Source organism: Anomaloglossus baeobatrachus, chromosome 4 (assembly GCF_048569485.1).
Source record: "Anomaloglossus baeobatrachus isolate aAnoBae1 chromosome 4, aAnoBae1.hap1, whole genome shotgun sequence".
Lineage (NCBI taxonomy): Eukaryota > Metazoa > Chordata > Amphibia > Anura > Aromobatidae > Anomaloglossus > Anomaloglossus baeobatrachus.
The window spans coordinates 417,433,009-417,460,001 of NC_134356.1; the positions used below are offsets into that span (position 1 = coordinate 417,433,009).

General features: G+C 43.8%; 1 protein-coding gene across 6 annotated transcripts in view; it reads right to left on the reverse strand.

The window, feature by feature from the left end:
- The window catches only part of AHCYL2 (adenosylhomocysteinase like 2), a 206,846-nt gene that overhangs the window by 87,374 nt on the left and 92,479 nt on the right, over window positions 1–26,993 (reverse strand). For 2 of the 6 annotated variants that reach the window (XM_075345364.1, XM_075345366.1), the window contains exon 2: window positions 7,494–7,605. In XM_075345364.1, coding sequence (XP_075201479.1) covers window positions 7,494–7,605 — 112 coding nt within the window. Of the gene's footprint in view, window positions 1–7,493; window positions 7,606–23,024; window positions 23,258–26,993 lie in introns of those variants that run through there. The other 4 variants (XM_075345367.1, XM_075345365.1, XM_075345369.1 and 1 more) reach the window with 3 other exon arrangements.

Consider the following 26,993-nt stretch of genomic DNA (forward strand, 5'->3'; position numbering starts at 1 on the left):
ACCTTTGAGATCATTTCAATATTTAAATATTTTTATTGTATTTCCCCTGTAACTGGGGCTGGTATATCAACCTCAGTTACAGGGGAACTGCCGCTTTCTTCCTGCTTTGCAGAGATGTTTGGGTCTCCAGTGACCCAGCCGCTCCCACTCCTTTCCTATACACCGCGAACACGACCACTGTTACTGCACACAGTGCTCTTGTTCAGTGCTGGCTACAGCAATAGTGAAGTCACAGACAGTAATGAGCCACCTTTGCCTACTCTAGGAGCACTCCGGTAGCCTCCAACAGCAAAACACACACCGATATATCGGCACGATATAACAGGGGTAGCCGTGCTGCTATGCAGTGACATTTTAGAACGTTGTCACTGCGGAGTAGGAGAGGGACCACCCTGGTGTTTAACGTCTATGACCATCAGGAAGTAGTTAAAAATGAGACTTTTGCAAACCTTTCTTTTTTTTTTGCCCTATAATTTTCTTAAAATTGGTGGGGAGTATGGACCCTGCAGCCCCTTACTCAAAAGACCACCGAGAAATGTGCAGCTCAGACTTCAGGAGCATAGAGTGGAGTATGGGGTCCATAGAAAGTTTGCAGGATTTCTACTGAATCCAAACTCGCAGGCTGCGCACTTTTTGACGGCCATTTGAGCGATCAATTGGTTGCTCAGGACAAAAACCCCACTGATCTGAAAGGAACCAAAAAGGCCAAAAAAAATTAAAACATTTACAAGTTTAAAAGTAGAAAGATCAATTCTATTGACATGTACAGAGCCGTGACATCTATCCAGGTGTATTGGAGCTTTTTATGTATCTGATTTCATATAGAACCATGCTGAGGGTTTATCCATGAGATACAATACTAATAAAAAAATCGTGTCCAAATAAATGTTTACTCAAAATAATAATTCTATGGCAGAATATTGCAATCAAACAGCACATAGAGCCCTAAAGCCCCGTACTATGGAAACTAAGGATTCTTATAGACAGCAGAAAGGAAGGAAGACGTTGATTTTTATAATGGCTGTCGTGTAGGACTTCTGTAGAGGTAACTCCGTGCTCCCTGCTGCAGACACAGCGCTGCGATTGCACATAACTGCACAAGTCGGGTGAGGCTACTTTCACACATCCGTTTTTTGCTCTGCGGCACAATATGGCGCTTTGCAGAAAAACTGCAACGGTTTTTTTTTGCCGCCGGTTGCGGTTTTTCTTGCATAGACTTACATTAGTGCCGTATCGTGCCGCATGGGCTTGAGTTCGGTCCGGTTTTTGCCGCATGCGGCAGATTTAGCCGGTGCCGCGGCCGGATGGAACGTTGCCTGCAACGTTTTTTGCTCCGGCAAAAAAAAACGCATCGCGTCGCATCCGGCCGCTGCGGCGCATTTTTCAATGCAAGCCTATGGACGCCGGATGCGGCGCGATGCGGAAAGAAACGCATCCGGCCGCCGCATGCGGTTTCTTCCACTGCGCATGCTCAGTAGCGTGCCGCAACCGGAAAAAAAACGGACCGGCCGCATGTAAAAACTTATGCAAAGGATGCGGTGTTTTCGCCGCATCCGTTGCATAGGTTTCACAGCCGGATTGAGCCGCAGTGCTCAAAGCGGATGTGTGAAAGTAGCCTGAGCCACGTCATCTTCTGCACGTACATTCGGTATCTTCTCACATTGCTCATTTTTATTAACCCTTTAATAACAGCCAATTTGGACCCTGAAGACTGTTTTTCTTCATTTTCCGAGAGCCAACACTTTTTAACTTTTATTGATGTTGCCATAAGAGGGGACGTGCATAGGAAAAGCCGTCTTTAGGGGCACTATGTTTATAGCAATCACTATGCGGTATAATAAACATGTTACAAAGTAACTCATTTTAGAAATCAATAGTACATATGAAAATATAATTTAGCAATTATATTAATATATTATTTTATATAAGATTATTTAATTTGATCAGCAACAACTGTTCTTATCTCAGTAATGTAAAAATCTATTCACTGAACACAGATTTTACACCAAAATTGAGAATCTTTAAAATGAATGATCAGTACAAGAAGGTCAAAAAAGCAGGTTTATTTGATAAAATATATCAAAGTTTCTCATTTTAATGTGTACTACTGATTTATGAAATGAAAATTAAAATGATGGTTACTCTTTAAAGGGAATCTGTCACCAGGTTTTTGCTCCCCCATCTTATAGCAGCATAGTTACATAGGTTGAAAATAGACCTAGGTCCATCTAGTTCCACCTTCCTCCACCAATTATATATTTTTGACACTAAATCACTTATAACCGACAATGTTGTGTGTACTAAGGAAATCATCCAGCCCTTTTTTAAAAGCTGTTATAGTATCTGCCATTACTACCTCTTGTGGTAGGGCATTCCACAGTCTGACTGCTATAACTGTAAAGAACCCTTTCCTATTTAGCTGCCGGAATCACTTTTTCCCACTCGCAGTGTATGCCCCCTGGTCCTTAGTACTGTCTTTGGAAGAAATAAGTCATGTGCCAGTCCTTTATATTGACCACACGTATTTATACACAAACGAAATCTCTAATGTAGAGAGACAGACCCCGATTGTCACTTATTGAGTTGTTTGCTGTCATTTTGATAAAATCAATGTTTTTTCTGCTGCAGATATAGCAGTTATACAGAGCTCATGAATATGCTGGACTACCTGGCAGCAGGCCAAGTAGTCCTCTAATGAATCTCCTGCTAATTAAACAGTGATTTTATGAAAACTACACTAAGTAGCCCAGTAATTGACACACCGTTGCAATCGGGACCTCTGCCCCTACATTATGCTGCTCTCAGATTAGGCGTTTAAAACCTGGTGACCGTGTCCCTTTAAAGCAACAATCCATAGGGTTTGTTTTCATTTTATTGCCGGAGTGGTGGCTTTTAATCTAAGCTTTCTGTCTCCAGTCATACTCACCCTACAGTGTCTTCATCCTTTTTCAGCACCGCTTCGGTCCCATGGTGTCACCTTGTGACTAACGTCTGACTGGCAATAAGTCAGAAATTACATCACAAGCTCTAAATACAAATCTATGAGAGCCAGAACGAGGTTCTCATAGATCTGTATTGAGTTGTGACCTCCGATGTGCTCCATGAGACACTGGAGCTGCTGGCAGGTCACAAAGTTGCTGGAGACTGATGGAATTGATGCTGAAAAAAGATGAAGACCCCAGAGAGTGAGTATAAGACAGGGTATTTCCCATTTAACCCTATTCTAGTGGAAGAAAAAATAAAAAACTGACGTGGGGGACTTTAAACTAACAGAATTACCTAGCCTTCAGAACTATGAGCTTTCACCAGGCCCACAGCTGCCATGGCTTGGCACTCTTCCATCTTTGCCACAGCCGTAGTGTCTGTAAAAGAACATGTAAGGGAGCGGAGATAGAAGCAGTTGATGGCGATAGCACTGTGCAGTGAACTAGAAGCTGTGGGGTGATACTGGTGTCACTGCCTCTGCCAACGCCTTTGGCTACATGCGCACGCTGCTTTTTTTCCTGCTTTTTTGCTGCGTTTTTGGCTGCAGTTTTGTTGTCAGAACTTTCTGACATTTGACTTCCCAGCAAAGTCTATGAGAAGTCAGATTTGTCATGCGCACGTTGCAGTTTGTCAGCGTTTTATTTGTCAAAGGTTTGTGACAAATAAAATGCAGCATGTTCATTCTTCCTGCGTTTTTGTCAACATTTGTCACAAAAACGCAGCAAAAACGCAGGGTGGGAAAAACGCAGCAAAAACGCACCTAAAATTACATGCGTTTTCTGTGACATTTCCAGGCTCTCTCTGACAAGGTGCAGCCAAAACTGCAGCCAAAATTGCACCTCGTCAGAGACACCCTGGAAATCTCACAAAAAACGCATGTAATTTTAGGTGCGTTTTTGCTGCGTTTTTCCCACCCTGCGTTTTTGCTGCGTTTTTGTGACAAATGTTGACAAAAACGCAGAAAGAATGAACATGCTGCATTTTATTTGTTACAAACCTTTGACAAATAAAACGCTGACAAATAAACTGCAACGTGCGCATGACAAATCTGACTTCTCATAGACTTTGCTGGGAAGTCAAATGTCAGAAAGTTCTGACAACAAAACTGCAGCCAAAAAAGCAGCAAAAAAGCAGGAAAAAAGCAGGTGCGCATGTAGCCTATCAGATGCTACGGCGGAGATAGAAGCGGAGTGCCGGCACTGCACTAATCTCCCGCAGCATCTATCATCATGTATTCAGGACGTCTTCAGAGGGCGGCAATGTAAAAAAAACTAATAAATAACCGCAGCACCGCCCCTTGATGACTTACTATTCCAGGAGGGAAGATAGACTCTGAGGAGAGTAACTGCAGCCCCAGCCTCCTGTGACATCACATGTGAGACTCCTCTCCAATTAAAACACTACAGAAAGTGCAGTATAAAAATTAAAAAAAAAAAAAACCCATACAATTAGTGATTAGCTATATAGGGAGAAGTGTAGGATAATGTATAATAAAGCAAATTACAAAAGTGATTAAGGTGTAAAGATAAATATAAAAAAAATAAATAAATCTTTATTTTTATATAGCGCTAACCTATTCCGCAGCGCTTTACATACATCAGGAACACTGTCCCCATTGGGGCTCACAATCTAAATTCCCTATCTGTATGTATTTGGAGTGTGGGAGGAAACCGGAGCACCCGGAGGAAACCCACGCAAACACAGGCAGAACATACAAACTCCTTGCAGATGTTGTCCTTGGTGGGATTCGAACCCAGGACCCCAGCGCTGCAAGACTGTAGTGCTAACCACTGAGCCAATACTTAGGAAGCTCATTGTAAGTACCAGACTGACCCTTTAATAGGTGCAAAAATTCTGCAACATCAAAATCTCACCAAATACTGATCATGGTAATGGTGCCTAAAGGAGTTTTTTCTCAAGGTATATCATCAGGAGCACACAGCTCCCGATCCCCTGCTTTGCCAGGAACGTGGCACTCCTGAAGACAGTTTGGACCAATATCATGGTCGGATTGCTGTTACCAGGTTGATAAGAGAGGCAGCTTTAATTTGGGAGAATCATAAGGGCACTGAGGCTTGCAGGATCCAGACTTCCGAGTGGCATGAGCAGGCTGTAAAGAATAGACGCCGGCTCATGCTGCGCTCCTTGCCTAAGTAACTGACCAGGCTGTGAATGCAGGGTGGCCGGCAACCTAAGCAACAAGCTGCACACTATAAATATCCGTTCTGGAGAACAAAAAGGATTTTTATTAAGAGCTAAATTGCAAAGTTGCTTGTAATTTTACCCATTTATGAATTTGAGACAACCCCTTTAAATGCTTGGATGCCATGGTCATTAGCTGTGGCATATGAACGGTTTCATGGCTGGATTCGGAGTCATCACCAATTAAGCTCAGTTCTCGCTCAGTAGCTAGAACAGTATAATTAACAGATAATATAAAAAAATATAATTCGGAAAACAGTTTTACTAGAAATGTTTGCACTGATCCCTCGAAGCTGGGTGTAATCTCAGACACCCCTGCAGACAGGTATTGCCATTACTGGGTTGATTGACCTCATCAGAATGTGGATTTAACGCTTTGTGTTCCAGAGCACACAGATGAGAGATAACTGCCATCACAGCTATAAAAATGGACACCGGCCACGTGCAGATTTGAGTACCTCAGCACATCGACCTGAAACAGCCAGCTCATTCACTTCCACTGCTAGATTCAGAAGAAGGGAATAAAAACGAATTCCAATAAAATAAAGCCGCTGACTTTCGCAGAAATTAATTGAGTGACCGGCGGATTAGACCACGCAGAAATATTTCCCTGAAGGCCGCTCCTCAGCAGGGCTCTGGCCAGGAGCTCAGCCTGACCGGCAAATCCCTGTGAGACAGGAGTCTGGCATTTTCCGGGCTGGATTCCCACGTTGACCTAAAGCCCTAGAAATCTGTGCTTAATAAAGGAGTGACATTGACAGAATATCTGCATGAGAATGAAGAGAAAAAGGCCAGAGGTGGGAGAGATCAACCAGCTAGAACTGGATTTCAGTCAGATGGAGAGGAAAAAAAAAGCCAGATCTTGTGACCGGTATCTTATTAGAAAACGTCTTGCTTCTATCTTACATTTCTGGCAACACTAAAGATAAGCATGGATTATGGAAGTGTACAGACACGGAGCTATTAGTCTCAAATGTTCGTTATCATCGGCTGTGTAAAGCGTACAGACAACAGCTACGTGCGGTGTGTGGCCTGACAGGACCATCATGGTAAAGGGTGCGTCTCGTGAGCTAGCTCTTTTTAACATTCATTAGAAGGATCTTCTCGTGAGATTCCTGTTGTCCGAACGACGGTCAACGCGAGAAAAATACTGGCTCCGTTATTGCGCTCATGTATGTTTTGCTTAGAAATGCTGTAGCCTTTCACATAAAACATGCATCAAACAGCCGGTAGGTGGTCAACTACTCCGAGAACGATCCCTCCTAACGTTGCCTCGCTCACCTCCTTTTGACTGACCGGTCACTTCCTACACAGAGGGACTTATCAGTCTTCGAGAGTAGGGTGGGGAGAAGCCAACGGGACCTCCTTTAGGATTGTTAGCCAAGTTATAATCCTCGGACGGCTTTTCATAGCAAGTTTTCTTAAAATCTGCAATATTTCACACTAGATTATGCACTACTACAATAATGCAGCCAGATTTGGGTTCTTGCTTCGAGAAGTTCTGGCAATATGAATCAGATGAGAGGTTCCTTGTAAAATCTCTCTGTTCTGCGAGCATAGACACAGGAAAAGCAATTATCAACTTTGGACCCCAATATTTGGAGGGTTCCTAAAAACCTTTACCTACCTATAACCACAACACAGAAGACTTGCTAGAATTAGAATAACCCAATTCTGGCCTGTATGGACAATATGCTATAAATGTCTGCTCACTATGGGTCCTAGAGGTGGGGTTGGTACCTAGTAGAAGACCCAGGTTTGCAGATTTCTGTCCATCGCATTCTCTATTGAAATAAAAGGACACAGGAATTGGCAGCCAGTGGCATTTATGTCATATTCTGTACCTACCCTTCAATTGCTTAAGATGGGCAGTATTTCGCATCAGTATTTGTAAGCCACAACCAGATGTGTGGAACATAAAGCATAATGGAAAGATTAGTAGCTTTTCAGTGTTTAAGACCCACTCTCCGCTTTTGCTAACCTACATTGATGAAAAATTCTGACCATTATATTTGAGAAAGTGGCCTAAAAAAGTATATTAAAATATGGGCTTAAGACTTGTTCTGGCCAAAAAGCTGCATGGTGTGACCTAGGCCTTATTGTGAAGAGTCCACCAATCTTCCAGGCATTCTCACCATAATCCATCAGTGAAGCATGCTAAAGTAGGGGATATACCTAGAAGAGTACTGATCAGGCTCTTACCATGCTGCTCAAGTAGAAAGGCACTACTGTCTACAGGTCAGACTGATGGGGCCTACAACGTAAGGGTTCAGAAAGGACCACAAAAGGTTTGTTTTTCCACTTACCAGAGCTGTAACTGTCAGTTGAGGATTGGGATATAGAGCGGGATAAGGAGCGGCGTCCAATCTTTGTTGGGCGTTTATTAAATTCTCTCTTCTGGTCCGCAAACTGGATCTGCTGCGAAAAATACAAAGAGAAGCTGAATCTACGGGAAACTTCCAGGTCATTACTGCAGGTATAATAAAAATCAATATCTACACGGTCATTACAGGCTATGTTGTAAGGGGAACTGAAGATATGGCATGGAGATGACTATTCGATTGTTCTCCTAAGGAAGAAAGGTGTCCAATTCGAAACACGTTGAGAAATAAGCCGCCCTTCATCTGGATCCTGCGTATTGGTCTTTCGTTACTTCTCAGAAGCGCAGTCATCACCATGCCATATCTCTGGTTCCTTCACATTGCTACTAGCCTTGAGGTTCGTGCAGCAGCTGATCACAGGTTTTTGATCTTGTGTATCACACAACTCAACAAGGTGAGTATATTTCAACATATCACCATCTGTCGGATAAGACCCTTATTTATGCTGTTCTCTCCCCCCCATAGTTTCCTAATAATGTGACAATATATACGTTACGCCGCCAAGAACAGAGATCACAGAATTACTGTATGATTCTGGATATTACTTTCACTCCTCGTTTGACAAAATAGCATAAAACAGAGTATAAACATCACTCAAGCAATATTGGGGGGAAAACATTGTCCACCCATTCATCAGAATCAGATTATAAATGCAGAAAGCAGTTCCCACCAGGAGTGAAGGGATGCAGAGGCGGTGAATCCAGCCACTAATCAAGCAGGCAACCTCATCTGTGGGTCAGGAATTTGGCAAAAGCAAATCTGTGTGTTATAGTTTGCATTGTAATGGGTGAAATACAAAAAAGTATTAAAGCTTTTACCAGCTACTTTTTTAACCCAAACAGAGACATTAGTTTGATAGAGACCCAACAAAAATGAGGTCGCCTTGCCTCTGGCCAATTTTGTGTGCTAAGTATCTCAATTTTTACATGTCTTTTCATGGCAGTAATGCATTTCTGTATGTCCATAATCATTGTTCCACATATCCTAGCACTGCAGTGTGCAACGGTCTCCTTTTTGTTACACAGTCAAAAACAGACAACTGTCAAATGACAGCCGAGTGTCATCTGTATTTTCTTAAACCTATTCATTTCAAATGGAAAAGTTTGGGCCACAACAGTGGTTAAAGCAGGACATGACTCAGTGTTATGTTTGGGTTTTTTTTTTTTTTTTTTGGAGAATCTGTCCAAAAGATTAAAAAAAAAAAAAAGACAAAGCAGATACCATAAAAATCCCTTAGAGATATTAATGTAAAGATTTCTGAGGACATGTGTCACCGAATACCAAATCTACACAAGACAATTTCTATTTTCTTGACAAATCTATTAATAGAGAAAAACATTTAATGCAATAAATTCCACCCCCATCTATGTCAGCAAATGGATGATATTGCACGCTCCATCAGTGGTGAGGTGGTCACGTAGGTGGAATGCGCTCATGTGTCATTTGTATCTCGGAATTTAATAAACCAACCAGTCTCCAGAGGAAGCATCCTGTAATTGGCGAAACCTCAAACTCATAATATTATATCCCAACATGTAAGCGAAGTATTATGTAAAAGAAAACGCAATTGAAGACCCTGGATGATCCCCCCCCCACCCCAAACTCTGGTCAATCATTTTCCACTTTAGATCTTGTATGTACTTGGCTGATAGCATTTTTCTACTTCCCAATTATATAAGCACTAAACCATCAGACAAAGAACTGATAAGGGTTCATGGTCAGTGATGTAACAAATCAGGAAAGGCAAGTTCATAAACCTAAGTACACAGTGAAGCACTTCCATAAAATCAATTTTTTTTCTTTTTATTAACACAGGAGCTGTGAAAGTAAATGGTTTCAAGCAAATTGTGTGGAAAGATTGTATATAATTCTAGAATTTATAGGGAAATTAAACCATGCAGGATAGGACTACATGCAGTTAAGGGTTGTGTTTACATCTATGTTGGAGGCTGTGTCTCATTCTGTATGATGAGGTGAAAAGCTACTTTATTTCACCTCTGGAAAACGTGGTGAACCCTATAAGACAACAGGGTCTCTGTTGGGCACCACTGGTGTGCAAGAGACTTGTCTCAGCTTTATGTCAAGTTTTCTACTCAAACATCATTGTAAAAACCTACAGTCCATTTGTTTCTAAACCCATATTATCCATTAAGTGTCCATGATGAAGACCAGGAGGCAGGCAAGCAAGCCTTCAACAGTGCCCTCACCTGAGATTTCTCATCCGCTTCACCATTGACGTTGTATTTCTTTCTGTTATTCAGCATTCCGAGAGACCACCAAGAATCTGACATCTTTGTGAATGACCTGGGCACAGTGAAATCATGTTTTATACCCAAGAACCCGCTGGCTCTGGTTTCACCTGGATTTCTCTTTCGGTTTGGCCAAAAAGTGGACCTCCTACCCCCCAAGTTAATGAGACATTCCAGAATTCACAAGTACATAGTTTGGTTTAATAGCCAATTACACCAAGACACATTAACCTCTAAACTCTTAAAGTAGTTCCTTACAAGGCCCTAACACCAGTCCTTTATCTTTATGTATGCAATACTCCGTGTAATTAACTTGTACATTAGGTTAATTTTAATGTATGAGGCCCGCCGGTGGTCACAGCTTTACAGACGACACCCATACCTGTCTCTACAACACTAATTTACCAAATGACACCATTATGTTCTCATATAAGAAAGTCACATTATAAAAAACGTGCCAAAAGATCTGAATGAAAAACCCAATACATCTGAAAGAGCAGGTCACTTGATCTGCTCACGCGTCTCAGATTACTGAAGCGGCATATAAGGTGCTCACTCACACAGCCATATTTACTGCTTCTCTTTCAAGTCACATTAGAAGAAGAGATCATAAACCTATCCTAGCCGTGTAATTCAGCACTTTATCCATGATGACTCTTCGATAAAATACTGCCCATGTCCTGAGCAGCCCTTCTTGCCTTACAGTATGCATGCAGCCCTGGCAAGGCGTAGTTAGGAAGCAGCACAGGCTTATTTCAATAAGAAGACTCGAAACGCGTTAGTCCCTAATCTGTAGTCAAATAAAAGATTCTTTCTTCTATGGACATCCGGACAATTTATTCAGGATTAGGTGTCATCCATGTAGATGTCCATTTGCTTTGTTAGTTCACTTTTCCTGGGTAGGGCCATAGCCACTCAACCCTTTTGTATACAGACATCAGGCAGCACGTCAAGTGTTCAATACTGTGGTGCCTATTTAGATGAGAATTTTTAATCTACTCTTTCAAGTTCATGAAATTACTCCTACATATTTACCCTATGCACACCTTCTCCATTTGCTTACTCTGACGTTAGCTCCTCCCTATTGACTATTTTTCTGATCTAACATTTAAAAAATAACCACTCCGCCACACCGTAACAGTTTTGGAAAAGGTTGCATGACCTTAACGCATTTCCAAGTGCCTAGAAGCTAGCTACTTCACGTACGATGCTAGGGCTCGTGCATCTCCTGGACAATTGTGATGGCTGCACCTAGGGATAAACCATGGATTTCACAGTCCTAGATGCTGCATGATCCATCAACCCAGTTATGCTTATAGCCCTCTCCCCATCCGCTATGTAGCCATGTACGCAGATTGTCCAACCTGCTTAGACTTTGGACCTCTAAAAAGTAAGATGGTGCTGTGGGGCAACAGGTCACCCATCCTGCTGGTGCACCATCGCTGAGTCGGTGTCTGGTGCACTGTGCTGCACCTCTAAGGCCATCTACCCACTAAGAGGTTCACCATGACATGGCAGTGGGCCTCATACAGTCTGATCAGAATGGTAAACTAAGAACCATGTAAAATTTTTGCCTGGTAACATTAAATCAATGTATGATATTTGGATAAGCGGTCCATTTCTGTTTTCTAGTCAGTCAAAAATTAAGATATGCTGCCTGACAACTGCTGCCAAAATAACACCACACATTTCTGGAAGTTCCTACTTCATGGAGGGAAACTAAAAAGTAAATTATAAGTGCATATAATGCATAACAATCCAACTGTAAGGAATAATGGCAAGGTACAAGGCAGAAAGAAATCAATTGGTCCAAGACAATATGCAAAGACGATCAACACATGAAGAATTGTAACCCCAAAGTCTTTGCTACAATACAGAACCTCCTAGCAATAAATATCATTAAGATGAGCTTTATTCTAGAATCCGCTCCACCTTAGATATCCCTTTTCAGAGTTGTCCTAAAAGAACACACTGATATAAGCAATAAGCTACTTATCCCAAGCAGTCGCCAGCAGTCTGGTGTCCTACTACCTGCAGGCAAACAGAACAGTTAGCGGGAAAGTGCAGAAATTCAGAAAGCTTTTCATTTAGAAAAGCAATTCTAGACCCCAAATCCATTTACGGTTTGTAATCTTTGCAAGAATGTCTTGGATAGAGTATCAGGACAAGACCAATAAGCACATCGTCCCTGCTCTCTGTACAGCACACAAACTCCGCAAGACACTGCATATATCAAGACTGGCCAGAAAATACACACGCGTAACCAGAGCCACAGACAAGAATACAGGAAAGAGCTAGCAAAAATAATGGACAAGCCTCATTATCCAGGTGTCGGTCTGTGTGGTCCGGATGTTCCAGCGAGACTCTGCACAACTGAATGAACCCCCAAAAACAAGTCTCCTATGATGACCACAAACGCATACAGCACCAACCAGAGAAAGGACTGTGTTCCTCTGCCCGGCACACCTGTGTTATCTGCTGTTCTCCACATTGCTGCATATCTGCTCATCCTGGAGCTCACATTACCTCTATAGAACTAGGTCACAGCTCTGAAGGAACTTTACAGGTAAGAACCAGATGTGAAGAAAGCAGAATATCAACAAGATAATCAATGGAGTGTATAGTCTTCTGGCAACAGGTTGCCAGGAGAATAATCCATGTGAAAAGCTAAACTAAATCATTCCTTGTTCTGCAATCCCACATACTTGTACTTAGAAAAGATATTTAACCATATTGATCTCTAGAACAAGTCTAGAAAGAATGCCTCTATAGCTCTAATCCGACCCCCTGGACCATAAGTCTACCTGCAGACAGCGAACAACGCCATTCTCTAATGGCCAAAAGCCACAAGATTGTTGGCACGAGACCAAGCTATGTATAACTGCAACACGTACCATGGAGGTTAGGAGGGGGTTATTCCCTAAATAACATCACCTATCCACAGGACAAGCGACCAATGTACTATGGCCGAGAATGCTATTTATGGGACAACCACCAGAAGACTTTCCACCAAAACTAAAGTGTGTACAAGCCCTTTATGCAATATGCACATGTTGAGTATTTGGTGAGTTTTATACCTCAGTATTTGTAAACCAAACCAGGAGAGGAACAATCAGAGGACAAGTACAATAGGAACATGTGCACCACTTTTGGATTTTTTTTTTTTTTACCCACTCCTGGTATTGGCTTACAAATACGGAGGTAAAAAAAAGTCACCAAATACTTAACATGTGCACGGGACCTTAATCCTTCACATCACAGCTAACATTTTGATAAAGAGCCTGTGAAGAGGAAGGTGTAGCCACCCCAGTGGTGGTGTGGAAGTCTACTTTCTCGTGTTAAACTTCAGTGTCTGTGTTGTCTTGGAAGTCATGTCGGTGTCAGACCTGTATTGTGTCACAGTTGTCTTTAGTGCTACCGATGCTGCGGTGTGACAGTTCCAGGGCTACAGGCTAACTACTTCTGGCTATATCCATAAAATAACGTAGAGGTCTGTACCATGATGCACACAGGCAAATATTGGGAGCCATCAGCTTCTCTCCCAATGGCTCTTCTCGACTGTGGCCACGGTCTGGTAAAAATATTTTATGGCTGGTGCATACACATTAGATGGCTTTGGCTAGTGTTAAAGGGAACCTGTCAGCAGAAATTTCGCCCAAAACCTAAAAGATTCCCCCTCTGCAGCTCCTGGGCTGCATTCTAGAAAGGTCCCTGTTATTATTGTGCCCCATGTGAGACCAAAATAAAGGCTTTATAAAGTGGTACCTTTTTGTATTCAGATAGTGTAAATGTGACACGGGGGCGGGCTCTCTGGCGTCCGTTATTCTGCCTCCTGGTCCTGTATGCCGCCCCCGTCGCTCCTTTCCATAGCTGATGCACCGCCCACTGCTCCAGCCATCCCCGCGCATGCCCAGTGCCAGTCTCACGGGATTGAGCAGTGTGACCGCTGGTGACGTGTGCGCAGGCAAGTGATTATGGGCGGGGCTGTGATTGTTATCAGTAAGTACCTGCCCATAATCTCGTGAGCGCGCAAACCTCACCAGCGGTCAGACACACTGTGCTCAGGGTAGTGCTAGACTGTATGGGCTGCTTCCAGGGATGACGTCCCTTTTGTCACGTGATAGGTGCGTGTTCAAAATACTATCACGTGACAAAAGGGACGTCATCCCTGGAAGCAGCCCATACAGTCTAGCACTACCCTGAGCACAGTGTGACCGCTGGTGAGGTTTGCGTGCTCACGAGATTATGGGCGGGTACTTGCTGATAACAATCACAGCCCCGCCCATAATCACTTGCCTGCACACACGTCACCAGCGGTCACACTGCTCAGTCCCGTGAGACTGGCACTGGGCATGCGAGAGGATGGCTGGAGCAGTGGGCGGTGCATCAGCTATGGAAAGGAGGGATGGGGGCGGCATACAGGACCAGGGGGCAGAATAACGGACGCCAGAAAGCCCGCCCCCGTGTCACATTTACACTATCTGAATACAAAAAGGTACCACTTTATAAAGCCTTTATTTTGGTCTCACATGGGGCACAATAATAACAGGGACCTTTCTAGAATGCAGCCCAGGAGCTGCAGAGGGGGAATCTTAAGTTTTGGGCGAAATTTCTGCTGACAGGTTCCCTTTAAGCGAGTACCTAACTATTCGTACTCGCTATACTCATAACGAATGCTGTTTAATACTCGCGTATTCGTTCTGAATAGCATGTCCAATGCAAGTCAATGGGGAAAAACTTGCAATGTACCAAGTAACCTGAATGTCGTACTTTTTGTGCCTGTAGCGAATAGTGCGGAATTCGGGTTACTCGTTACATTGCAAATTTTTCCCCATTGACTTGCATTGCACATGCTATTCGGAAAGAATACGCGAGTATTAGACAGTACTCGTTATGAGTATAGCAAGTACAAATACTGTAGTTAGGTACTCGCTCAACTCAACTGTTGGCCAAATGATGTTTAGCCATGACAGCCAACACTCCCATACACAAGAGCACTCAAAGTTCTTGTGTTCTCTATGAGAAAGTGGTCGGCTAACACATCGGCCATCAATTTATCTCACGAAGAACAATGTGATTGGCAGTCCAAAATTTGACAAGTTCGATAGGCATCTTTCCAGACCATCAGCCGGCCGGTGCCTCTCTATACATTAGAATGTCGGCCGAACCCATCAATATCAGTGTGTTCAGCCAACATTAGCCTGTGTATGGGGGGGCCTTTAGGCTCCTCTGTGCACCTTGTTGGGGTTTCTGTCGGAATCCCTGAAAACCAGGACTCTAATGGGAAGCTCGACTGTGAAAGTTCTAAGAAGCCTCCACCGTCACTTTGGAAGCTATCTGGCCTCCGTTCTGGCAGGATCCGTCTTTTTCAGACATACACAAAGACATGAGAGAGCACTGCACATGTGTTGATTACCTAATTTGAGGTTGTCTCCTCATGTTATGTAGCTTGTCCTCAATGATGAGGTTGCTAAACTTACTTGCATTAATTTTGTGAACATTTTTAAATGGAAGTTTATCATTTTAAAAGCTTTTAACAGCCGCAAAGAAGACTAAGTGCATAATAAAGTTGGAAGTACATCCATCAAGCTTTTTATAGGAGGAGCATGGTAAGGAATTATGAGCAATATTGCTTCTTGGTAGACAGACAAGCAGCAGATGTACCAAAAGCCCCACTGAATACCAACAGTTTCTTTTGTCAACATTTTTCGAAAAACTGAATTCTTTGATAGATTATAACTAACATTAATGGTTTAATTTGTGTCAGATGGGGAGGGGGGGAAGCTGCCACCCTATAATAGATTGGTTGCATGTAATTCTGCTATTGATCCAGTTTATTACTTCATGTTTCGAGAGAAAGACAGAATCTGCATTAATACGTTCACTGCAGCAGCTATTAAAAGCTTATGCAGAAAAAAAGATATCTAGAGTAAACCGAGGATAAGCCTTGGTCAGAGGGGTCTGGCAGTAGCTTAATCACCTCGCCCCTTTAAAAATAAAAAAAAATACACACGACTTCGCTGAGCAAGCGTATATATGGTCTAAACAAATCATGTCAACTAAAGCCCCCGTCACATTTAGCGACTTACCAGCGATCCCGAAAACGCTGCGACCTGATAAGGATCGCTGGTAAGTCGCTGGTGAGATGTCACACAGTCAGACCTTACCTACGGACTCAGTAACGATACAGGTCGCAGTAGCGACCTGTATAACGATCTCTGCTGTCATTGGGACCCTGTCATAGCGATGCGTCCTGCCCAGCTGGACATCGCCTTTGAAAAAAAATGGTCCAGGACATTCAGCCACGACCGGCGACCTCACAGCAGGGGCCAGGTCGTTGCTGGATGTCACACAGTGTTGCGTCACCAAAACCGTGACTTGCTAGCGATGTCGCTTAGTGAGAAGTGACCTTAAAAGTCACCTTGTATCCGTTGTAGTGGGATAGATAGGGCATCTCAGAAGACCTGTCCTTGATATGGTCTTAAGATATTGTTTACACTTCTTCACCTGTCTTCTTAAAACAAGTGTGTTATATATTGGCCAAAATCCATCACTAAAGGCCCCTTTACACACTGAGACTTTCAGCGATCCCAACCTGGCCGGGATCACTACAAAGTCTCTGGTGAGTCGCTGGTGAGCTGTCAAAAAGGCAAACCTGGCCAACGACGCAACAGCGATCCGGACCTGCAGAACGACCTAGCTAGTCATTGGGGACGTTGTAAAGCAGCTTTCTGAAAGGGAAGTCGCTAACGAAGTCGCTGTAAGGTCCCCTTTACACACTGAGACTTTCTAGCGATCATGCTGCACAGCGGGAAACAAAGGACCAAAGAATGGTCCTGAACGATTTGTAGCGATCAGCAACTTCACAGCAGGGGCCAGGTCGCTGATGTGTTTCACACACTGCAATGTTGCTGGGGAGGTCGCTATTACGTCACAAAACCGGTGACGTTACAGCGATGTCGTTTGCGATGTTGCAGTGTGTAAAGCCACCTTGAAGGGCACTAAAACTGCTAATCCTATCCCAATATATAGTAGTTATGATAAGAATAATAGCAACTGTCTCCAATTAGAAATCCAGTATAGTTCTCCTGATATAGCATTGCAGCTTAGGTATCCATGGTTAAATCCACTCATAGTAACAATTAGTTGCTCATGGTCATAACCATGGATACCCAACCTGCTGCAATGTCCTGCACATAAGGTAAGAGACACGTCTATCTATATCAGAAGAACTATACTACATTTCTAATTGGAGGTATTTGCTAATATTATTACGCCTACTACATATTGGGATAGGATCTTGGAGATGGGAATACCCTTTTAATGAGCTTCTGGCTCCAGAGTTTGTTTTCACACCCACCATCAGCCTCTTTAGCATGATAGCTCACCGTCTGTGTGACATCAGTTGGCAAACAAAGAAATCAAGGTATTGAGCTATTAATCAAGCTAAAGGCTTGTGCTGGGCAGAACCTTGGGAGGCAAAGGCTTGTTAAGTGCTCCATCACGCAGAAAGCACTATGAAGCCGGGTGTACGCGTCCTGGCTTCAAACTGAAGTAGTGCGCATGACCGAAACGCCGGGGTCATGCGCACTGAGCCGAAAACCAGCATTGGACAAGATGGCAGCAGAGAGGTAAGTGACATCATCCTCTGACGTTGCATTAGCATGATAGCACTCCCACAGGGGCATACTAACATGCTAATGGAGCTGACTGGCAAGGGGAATCAACGCCCAGTGGACTAGTCCCCTCACTCCTTAGCATACGGTAAAAGAGCTTTAGAAATACTTTTTCTAAAGATCTCTTTATCTATGCTAGTGTATACAGGGACGGTTAGGCAGGAAATCCTAATATACACCTAGAACCGCTCGTGGTACTGGGTGCATATTGGACCTGAAAGGTTCCCATTAAAATCTCACATGCATATGAAAACACTTAATTACTCAGAAATGCAGCTGCAGCTAGAAGATGTGAAAGTGTGGAAAGATTTACATTTCAGAGACCTGTAGTGTACGTGGTTCGGGAAAAGGTGGATGGGGCGCTGACCTTACAGCCAGATTCCTTTAAAAATACTTGCTATCAGTGTCTCCTGCCATATCCAGTGCTGCTCTGGTCCTCTCCTGCATCATGCGAGCAGTCGTGACTAGCTGCCTCACACAGCGTTTCAGTGTGGAGCAGGAGTCACTTTAGGCCGTCCACTAACTCTACCGCATACGCAGGAAAATCAATACCCAGAGGGCATAAGAAAGAAGAACCAGATAAAATGCTTATGAAGGGAAAGTACATGAGAACAACTAAACCGATGGTTAAAATGAGGTAAAACTGGTCTCTTTAGAAGTCCTGCTGAGATGGGCACCTCTCCACTGCCGGCACATTGTACACGATGCAGCCACCGTCTTTATACCACTGCCGGGTATGCTGCATGAAGCCGGGAGGAGGAGATACAGGAGTAGTGTGCTTGTAGGAGGGTTCTCAATACAAGCAGTCAGACCGATCTTGGAGCAAGATATGCTCAGGTAACTAGTACTAATGCACAAATCTTTATTGAGCATTTCAAAAACACTACATGTTTCAGGGCTCAGGGGCCCCCTCATCGAGTGACCGAGAAAGATCAAGTAACAAAGATTTGTGGTTTACTACTCATTGTCCATGGTACATCACTTGTGCCAAGATCCATCTCACTGATTGGATTGGGAACCCACCAACAATACTCCTGGATAATACTCCGGAAAGCTCGGCTGAACAGTCATGTGTTTACAAAGGTGACATCAGAGAAAGCTGCTGCTAGAATGGTTTGGCAGCAACTTATCAGCTGAATTACAAAGGGTTGGCCACTAAAACTTAAGCTGCCTGACCCTCATCTCCCCTGACGTCATTTGTAGGGGGGAATGTTGGAAGCCCATATACACATTAGACCTTTGGCCAATCCCACCAATATCGTTGGGTTTGGCCATCTTTAGTCTAAGGGTACTGTAGCAGCGATCCCACCAGCGTTCTGACCTTGTCAGGATCGCTGCTGCGTCGCTACACGGTCGCTGGTGAGCTGTCAAACAGGCAGATCTCACCAACGACCAGCCCCCAGCCAGCAGCGACGTGCAAGCGACGCTGCGCTTGTACGGAGCCGGCGTCTGGAAGCTGCGGACACTGGTAACTAAGGTAAACATCGGGTATGGTTACCCGATGTTTACCTTAGTTACCAGCGCACACCGCTTAGCTTAGCGTGTGCAGGGAGCAGGAGCCGGCACTGGCAGCGTGAGAGCTGCGGAGTCTGGTAACGAAGGTAAATATCGGGTAACCACCTTGGTTACCCAATGTTTACCTTGGTTACAGTTTACCGCAGGCTGTCAGACGCCGGCTCCTGCTCCCTGCACATTCAGGATTGTTGCTCTCTCGCTGTCACACACAGCGATGTGTGCTTATCAGCGGGAGAGCGACAATAAAAAAACGAACCAGGGCTGTGTGTAACGAGCAGCGATCTCACAGCAGGGGCCAGATCGCTGCTCAGTGTCACACACAGCGAGATCGCTAATGAGGTCACTGCTGCGTCACAAAAACCGTGACTCAGCAGCGATCTCAGTAGCGATCTCGCTGTGTGTGAAGTACCCCTAAGGTGTATAGGGGCCAGTGTAATAGATAGATTACAATTCATGATTTGATAAGCTAGAGGTCAAAGAAAGGACAAATGAGAGGAGTCCTTTTCAGCACAGAGCTGAGAGTAGTCTGCAAAGCTCTACACACAGAAGAGGACATCCTGAAAATTAAGAGTGTGGTCAACCAAATCCATCTACAGTCTGACCTGTATAAGGGGGGTCCAAAAGGTACATTGACACTTCTGACCAACCGTGGACACTAAACAACTGCCAATCTGATACATGCAAACTGAATAACGAGACATTTTTAAACCTGTTTCGAAAGGCCGAATTGACTTATATGGGCACAGAACAATCATTAATATGATCATTCTGTTTAATAGGGGTTTTTCGAGAATGAGATAAAATATAGTCCCCGATATAATTCAAACTGCAGCCCGTGTTAGTCACTAGTCAGTACAGTTTGCAGACTGTCGATGTACTGCTATCGAGATCTGTGTCTAAACTCTCAAGAGCTGTATCACATATACTTCAGTCGGGAGTAGAGCTCTTACGTGAAGGTTTATCCTCTTCAAAGTGTAATTGTTTTCCAGTTGGACACAGCAAGTCTCCGTGTATTGCTATAAAGCTGTCAGTCTGAAGGATGAGCAGTCAGGATGAAGATGGAGATCTCCTGACTGAGCACAATGTGAGTTTCCACATATTTCTTCACACATCACAGCCCTGATCAAGGCCACCAACTGAGGGATGTGTGATACAGCTCGGCTAAATAGCTATGTGTCTTTAGTCAGCAGCCCATACAGACATGCGACTAGGACGGGCTGCAGTTTAAATAATACGCACTATATTTTATCTCATTCTTAGAGAACCCCTTTAAGGTTGAAATATCACTTCACCCTATAAACGAGCGTTTTGCAGGCTGCTTAGACAGGCCAATAATGCTTTGGGGTCCTGAATACAGCCATATTTTGCGGTTGTCTATAACATTTAATTATGTGTATGGCTGCATTGTTATACTCAGTTTAGCAGCTATCCATCGTATTAGCACGCTCAGCTAACTGCAATAATTCTATCAATCATTTATATTTGTTGACAGCCTGTGTTATATGAAACTAGACACCTCTTTAATTAGTTTCTCTCTACTCCGTGTTATGGTACTTTACCCCATGATGGGGTTTTCTTTGTAAAATACATAGTATTTTCATTCCATTGTATAGTACTCAATAAAATGTATAGATTGTATAGCTTTATCAGCAATCCCTGATTATTTTGTATTAAATAACCTACAAAGCAGACATTACGGGGGTGTTTCAGAGGCTTCAAATAGGCTGCATGAGGTACATAATGTTTATAACGAATTATATACAGCAAAAAGCTATTATGTGTATGGGCACCAGAAGATTGGATATATACCTGCACGTTCTAGCAGAATGACTGTTTATAACCGCTTGGGTTTTATTGAAGTCTATTCCCCTAACCAAATAAAACAATGGCAATGACCTCTGCCTGACTTTGCTATACGCATGAAAAAAACGAAACTCTCAAAATACTTTTTAAAAAAAAAAAGTAGCCAAAAAGTTTTAAAGAGATTGACTGGAGGCTCCTTTATGACAGGGAAACACAATTTACATTATTAAGTGAATGAAATCAGCGTCGGGGGGGGGGGGGGAGATGGGTAATAAATTTTGACCAACTTGTATTCACGGAATACTAAAAAGTGCATTTACACTGAACGACCAGTGTAAACGAGTGATCCTAGGTACGCTCAATGGTAATCTTGCAGAGTCGACATGCTGCTAATGAGCAAGCAAAACACACGTTCGTTGGGTGAAATGATTTTTAAGTTTGCTAAAAGAAAAAAAAAAAACAAACATTCTCGGCAGCACATCATCTGGTTTAAATAGGACCTGAGCGGCCAAGAACAATCACAGCCTATGCGAACTGAACGATTATTACTCATTGTTCAAAGCATATCTGCCTGAGACAACAGCCACCGATTAGCAGATATTTTATGACAGGTGGTGGTTTTTTTGTTTTTTTTTTCCAATTTAAAGTTTTATTGAGTTTTAAAGAATACATTAAAGGAACATGGATCCATGTTATAACTGACAATGCGAAACCAAAGTCTATGCGACGCAACACATTCGCAAACGTCATGACAGTATGGAAATGATTGGTATGATACATGGATAGTCGTTTTGAACCACAAAGAATAATAAGCCAAAGAGGAAAAGTGAAGAAGCAGTATGATCACGAAAAATAGCAAAGGAAGGATAAGTCAAGGCAAGAGGGGAAGAGATGGAGAGTAGAGCGCAGGTGGTGGTTTTTAAGCGCCGCTGGGTGGTCCCTTAGCGCTGCCAAGATTCTCTGCCCTTAAATCACTGCTTATGTGGCCTTGAGTTTTCAAGGCACACTGCTATTCTACAATTTTTGATAACTGTGGCAAAAAATGCTCATCAGAGCCATAAAGTGGTATTTCAGGTTATGAAATAAAACTTTCAATACTTTAAGGGTAAGTTCACACAGTGCGTTTTTCGAGGCGTGTTTGGCATCAAAACTGCATGACTTTGCTTCCCCAGCATGAGTTTTCATTTTTGCTGTCCACACAACTTTTTTTTTTAAGCTGCGTTTTTGAGCTTAAAAAAAAAAAATGGACATGTCAATTCTTTCCTGCACTTTTCTGCGTTTTCCCCCCATGCAATGCATTGGAAAAACGCAGAGATCAAAAACGCAGCCAAAAACGCACCAAATCGCGGTAAAAACGCATGCATTTTTTTTCCGCGTTTTTTGCCGTGGGTGCGTTTTTTAGCGGCAAAAAAAAAATGCACAAAAACGCAGAGTGTGCACATAGCCTAAAAAAAAAAAATTAGGGTTCCAGCTATAATGCAATCAACGGTGAAGTCACTAACGCAAGGTTAAGTTTACTCCTTTTCCCCTTCAAAGTACATTGTGATAACATTATCATAACGAAGATTAAGCCGATCAATGGTGCAATGCCTCCATGCCATACGCTTTCCCGTAGACAGAGGGAACTTTCCTGATATAGAGGTGTTAATTCGCTACCGGCTACTACTCATTTAGACAACACCCCATGTACTCAGTCCAATAGAGCACGCATGTTTACAATAAGGAGTAAACTTTATTTGTGGTTTCTTATTATCTATAGGAACAAAAGAATCGGGTGTTGAAATTCAACACGTCCAATCCCACTTTCTCACAATGGGACAGTCGTGAGGCCCCTTCTATTTTCGAGAGGTGACCAAACTGCTCAATGTATGGGCATCTTGAGACTCTAGAAGGGGACATAATTATGGGCTGAAAGATCCTGGAAAGTTTGGAAACTGATCGAAAAGAGAGGTCAACATGCAGTATTAGGTGTTCATTCATAGGATTTTATTAGAAACCTTTCTATAGGTTAGTCGCTAAATAAAATTTTTTGTTAAAATACTCACAAATTCAGTAAAATGATTCAATATATAATTCAAGCTTTACTAGACTTCTTTGGACACTAATGCTCCTTGTACTCCTGATCAGTGATGGTGTAAAGTACAGTATATGGGACGCACTTGCATCAACCTGACACGTTATTCCCAAGTTTTGGCGCAGGTGTGTATACTTACCATCCAGTCGGGCATGTTGAAGGCGGTGGTGTCGGGCGTGCTCTCGGTCCTCTCCATGGCTTCACCTGCTCAGTAAAAGTGATCTCAGGAGAAAAGCTGTTTTGTACTTCACTGGCCGTCACTCTAGGAGCTTAAGTCGGATCCAGCCTCCCTCCTGCTCGGTGCACACAAAAACTCCACTATTCTCCCAGATCTTATTCCACGCTGCACTGTTATAGGACGCTTTCTGCCATAGGAAAGCTGCCCCTCCTCACATCCAATACTAGCTCACATTTCGCCTTACAGGATTGGTAGGATCTGCCCTTTGTAATGTCATTACTCTAAAACAATGACTCATTCAATTCCCTGGCTACAAATGTCAATAAATTCAATCAAAGGCAAGAAGGAATTTACACCGCTATACTCCTTGGGTAATTCAGAGTGCACAGCTAATTGTTACAGACATGCAGGGAAGACAAAAACGGGAGGTGGAAAATGATCAATTGTTAATATTGTATTATGGAAGAGCTGGAAAGGCAGAAATACTTCTAAAAATATAAAATATATACATTACAGGTGAATACAATTCTCAATAGACAAAAGGTGGGTTCATGTACTTCCAATATACTGTATTTTTCGATTTATAAGTCTTACAATCAGGTGGTCTCTTACCGTGTTGGAGGGCAGCAGCGGTGATGGAGCAAGGTCACAGGATGCAGGGGCGGTGGTGGAACAGGTCAATGCGGCGGGTTGTGAGAGTGGCGGGTGTCCCAGATGCTGTGAGGTAGGAATCTTCCAGAAACTGTGGTGCGGGCTACAAAGATATGGCGCCCAGAGTGGGCGCGTGCCCAGATTGAGATATCGGCTAAATGACAAGCCAAGATCTTATGTGTGCACGTGCCACCTCTGTGTGCCATTTTCCTTAAGTCCGCTGCTGGGAGCTCAAGGGACCGGAGGTAGTGCATGCGCAAATGAGATCTTTAGCAGAGAGCTCCTTCTGCGCACGCGCCGCCTCTGGGCACCAATATTTGAACCCCCACACCGCCAACATTTTCAGGATGCCCCTGCCTCACAGCCCACCACCGCACCGGCCCTGTCAGCACAGCACAGGACAGGACCCAGAACAGCACCTCCCTCCTGCGACCTCTGTCCACCACCTCCCGGTAAGGTGTATTCGGATTTTAAGACGCACCCCTCATTTTCCTCCAAATTTCTTGGGAGGATAAGTGCGTCTTGTAATCCTAAAAATCCAGTATGTTGCAAAGAAGAAATTGGGTGCTTATTCCAAAAGGAGCAGACCTCATTACTCCCTACTTCATCAGAAAATATATAAAGGGAATAGCACACTAATAGGAGCAAAAAGGAGATAATATAAATGCTTTTCATTTTTCTACCCTCACTCACCCCCCCCCTCCAAAAAAATAAAATAAAGAATACTGCAGAACGAAACATAGCAACGTTTTGGGTATTGTACCCTTCATCAGGTGTATTATGGAGGGATGAAATACCTGAGCTGACGAAGGGTACAATACCTGAATCGCTGCTATATTTCATTCTGTGGTGTATTTTCTCTGTGGATATGGAGGGTAGAAAAATAAAAAGCAAATCACAAAAATATCTACTTTTTGCGCCTGCTATTGGTGGGCTAGTCCTTTATATTATAATTTTCAGGTGAATAAGACGATCTAGGGGCACCTGTCAGAACATATTAGGCAGTATTTGACACTCGGGAGTTCTTGTATTAGAAAAAGAAAGAAAGATGGGCAAACAAAAAGGTCAAACATATAACGACAGGGCATGTCTTGTGGCGTGTTCCTGTAGAATATCGTTAGCTACTAACAAATGTGGTCCAGGGAAGGATAACCATTGAGTCGGCACACAGGGTTCCCTGCAGTCACGAATGGGGACAAAGCTAGCTTGTCTGTATGGACACCACATGAGCTAACATGGTACAAATGATAGAAATCGGTAATGTCGGCTATAAGACAGGTCATCCAGGGGTACCGGATCTGATGAATAGTTAAAGTAACATCATAAGAATATGCTGGCTGTGATGGCGTCACCAACCTGGAGAAGACATGGCACGAGGAGGATAGGAAAAGGCGCTATAGGAAAAGGGTGTTCTGGGCAACCTTGTGCCCTGGCAATAATGTGTTGCTTTAAATGGAACCTGTCCCCATATTTGCCCTACATAATCTATTCATCACCCTTGTACTGTTTTCAATGGCATTCCTGCACTCCTGTATAACAGTCCAGCTCACCTGCATACCTAAGAAAATGATTTTCAGAATTGTCCTGCGCCATATGCCAATAAGGTCAAGCAGCCCGATGGGCGTCTCCTGGGAGCTTCACCGTAATCGCCTGCTCTTCTGCCTTCGATATGGAGGACGTCATCCACACAGCCTGTTGTCCATGCGCAGGTCTTGTTCCCTACTGTGCAGATGTGAGCATTGAACAGACTGTAGATGATGGAGGCGATGAAGGCAGAAGAGAAGACAATTGTGATGGACAAAGGAGGTGCTGAGCGCGGCCCAGAGCCGCCCAGCAGACCGGACTGTACTGATTAGCATGCAGGCATTTCATAGTTTCATAGTTTTATAGGTTGAAGGGAGATTCTAAGTCCATCTAGTTCAACCCGTAGCCTAACATGTTGATCCAGAGGAAGGCAAAAAAAAACAATGTGTCAAATAAGCTCCAATGGGGGAAAAAAATTCCTTCCTGACTTCACATACGGCAATCAGACTGGTTTTCCCATGAAAAGGTTGCAGGGGTGACTGGTGACTGATTACCTGTAACATATACCACCTAGCTAACCACTGGAGGTGGGTTAGAAGAAAAATATTTATCCCCCGTAGGTTAAAGGGAACCTGTCAGCAGAAATTTCGCCCAAAACCTAAAAGATTCCCCCTCTGCAGCTCCTGGGCTGCATTCTAGAAAGGTCCCTGTTATTATTGTGCCCCCTTTCTGACCAAAATAAAGACTTTATAAAGTGGTACCTTTTTGTATGCAGATTCTGTAAATGTGACACGGGGCTGGCTGCCTGATGGCCGTTAGTCTGCCTCCTGCCGTTTTAGGCCGTCCCCCATCGCCGATTTCCATAGCTGTGGACGCCGCCCAGTGCTCCACAGGTCCCCGCGCATGCCCAGTGCTCATCTCTCGTGGATGAGCACTGTGCCCAGTGTCACCGCTGGTGACGTGCGCGCAGGCTTTAGATTATGGGCGGTGCTGTGATGTTTATTACCAAGCAACCGCCCATAATCGCGAGACCGCGCTTTCCCCCTCGGCGTCCTTCGTTCTGCGCAAGCGTGGTGCTGCTGACCCCACGCCACCTCCTATCTATTTCCTGCCTCAGGGCAAGATGGGAAGGAGGTGACGTGGGGTCAGCAGCACCGCGCTTGCGCAGAACGAAGAACGCCGAGGGGGAAAGCGCGGTCCCGTGATTATGGGCGGTTGCTTAGTAATAAACATCACAGCACCGCCCATAATCTAAAGCCTGCGCGCACGTCACCAGCAGTGACACTGGGCACAGTGCTCATCCACGAGAGATGAGCACTGGGCATGCGCGGGGACCTGTGGAGCACTGGGCGGCGTCTACAGCTATGGAAATCGGCGATGGGGGACGGCCTAAAGCGGCAGGAGGCAGACTAACGGCCATCAGGCAGCCCGCCCCCGTGTCACATTTACAGAATCTGCATACAAAAAAGGTACCACTTTATAAAGTCTTTATTTTGGTCTCACAGGGGGCACAATAATAACAGGGACCTTTCTAGAATGCAGCCCAGGAGCTGCAGAGGGGGAATCTTTTAGGTTTTGGGCGAAATATCTGCTGACAGGTTGCCTTTAAGAGAAGCAATGTAGTGATGTTTCAGTCATCAAAGTAAGAGTATTCACGTCTTTGTGAGATATATGGGAGCAACATTATTTTGCTATTATTTTTGGCCTTTAACATGATGGAATAAAAAAAAAATAAAAATGAAGTTGTAATCCACC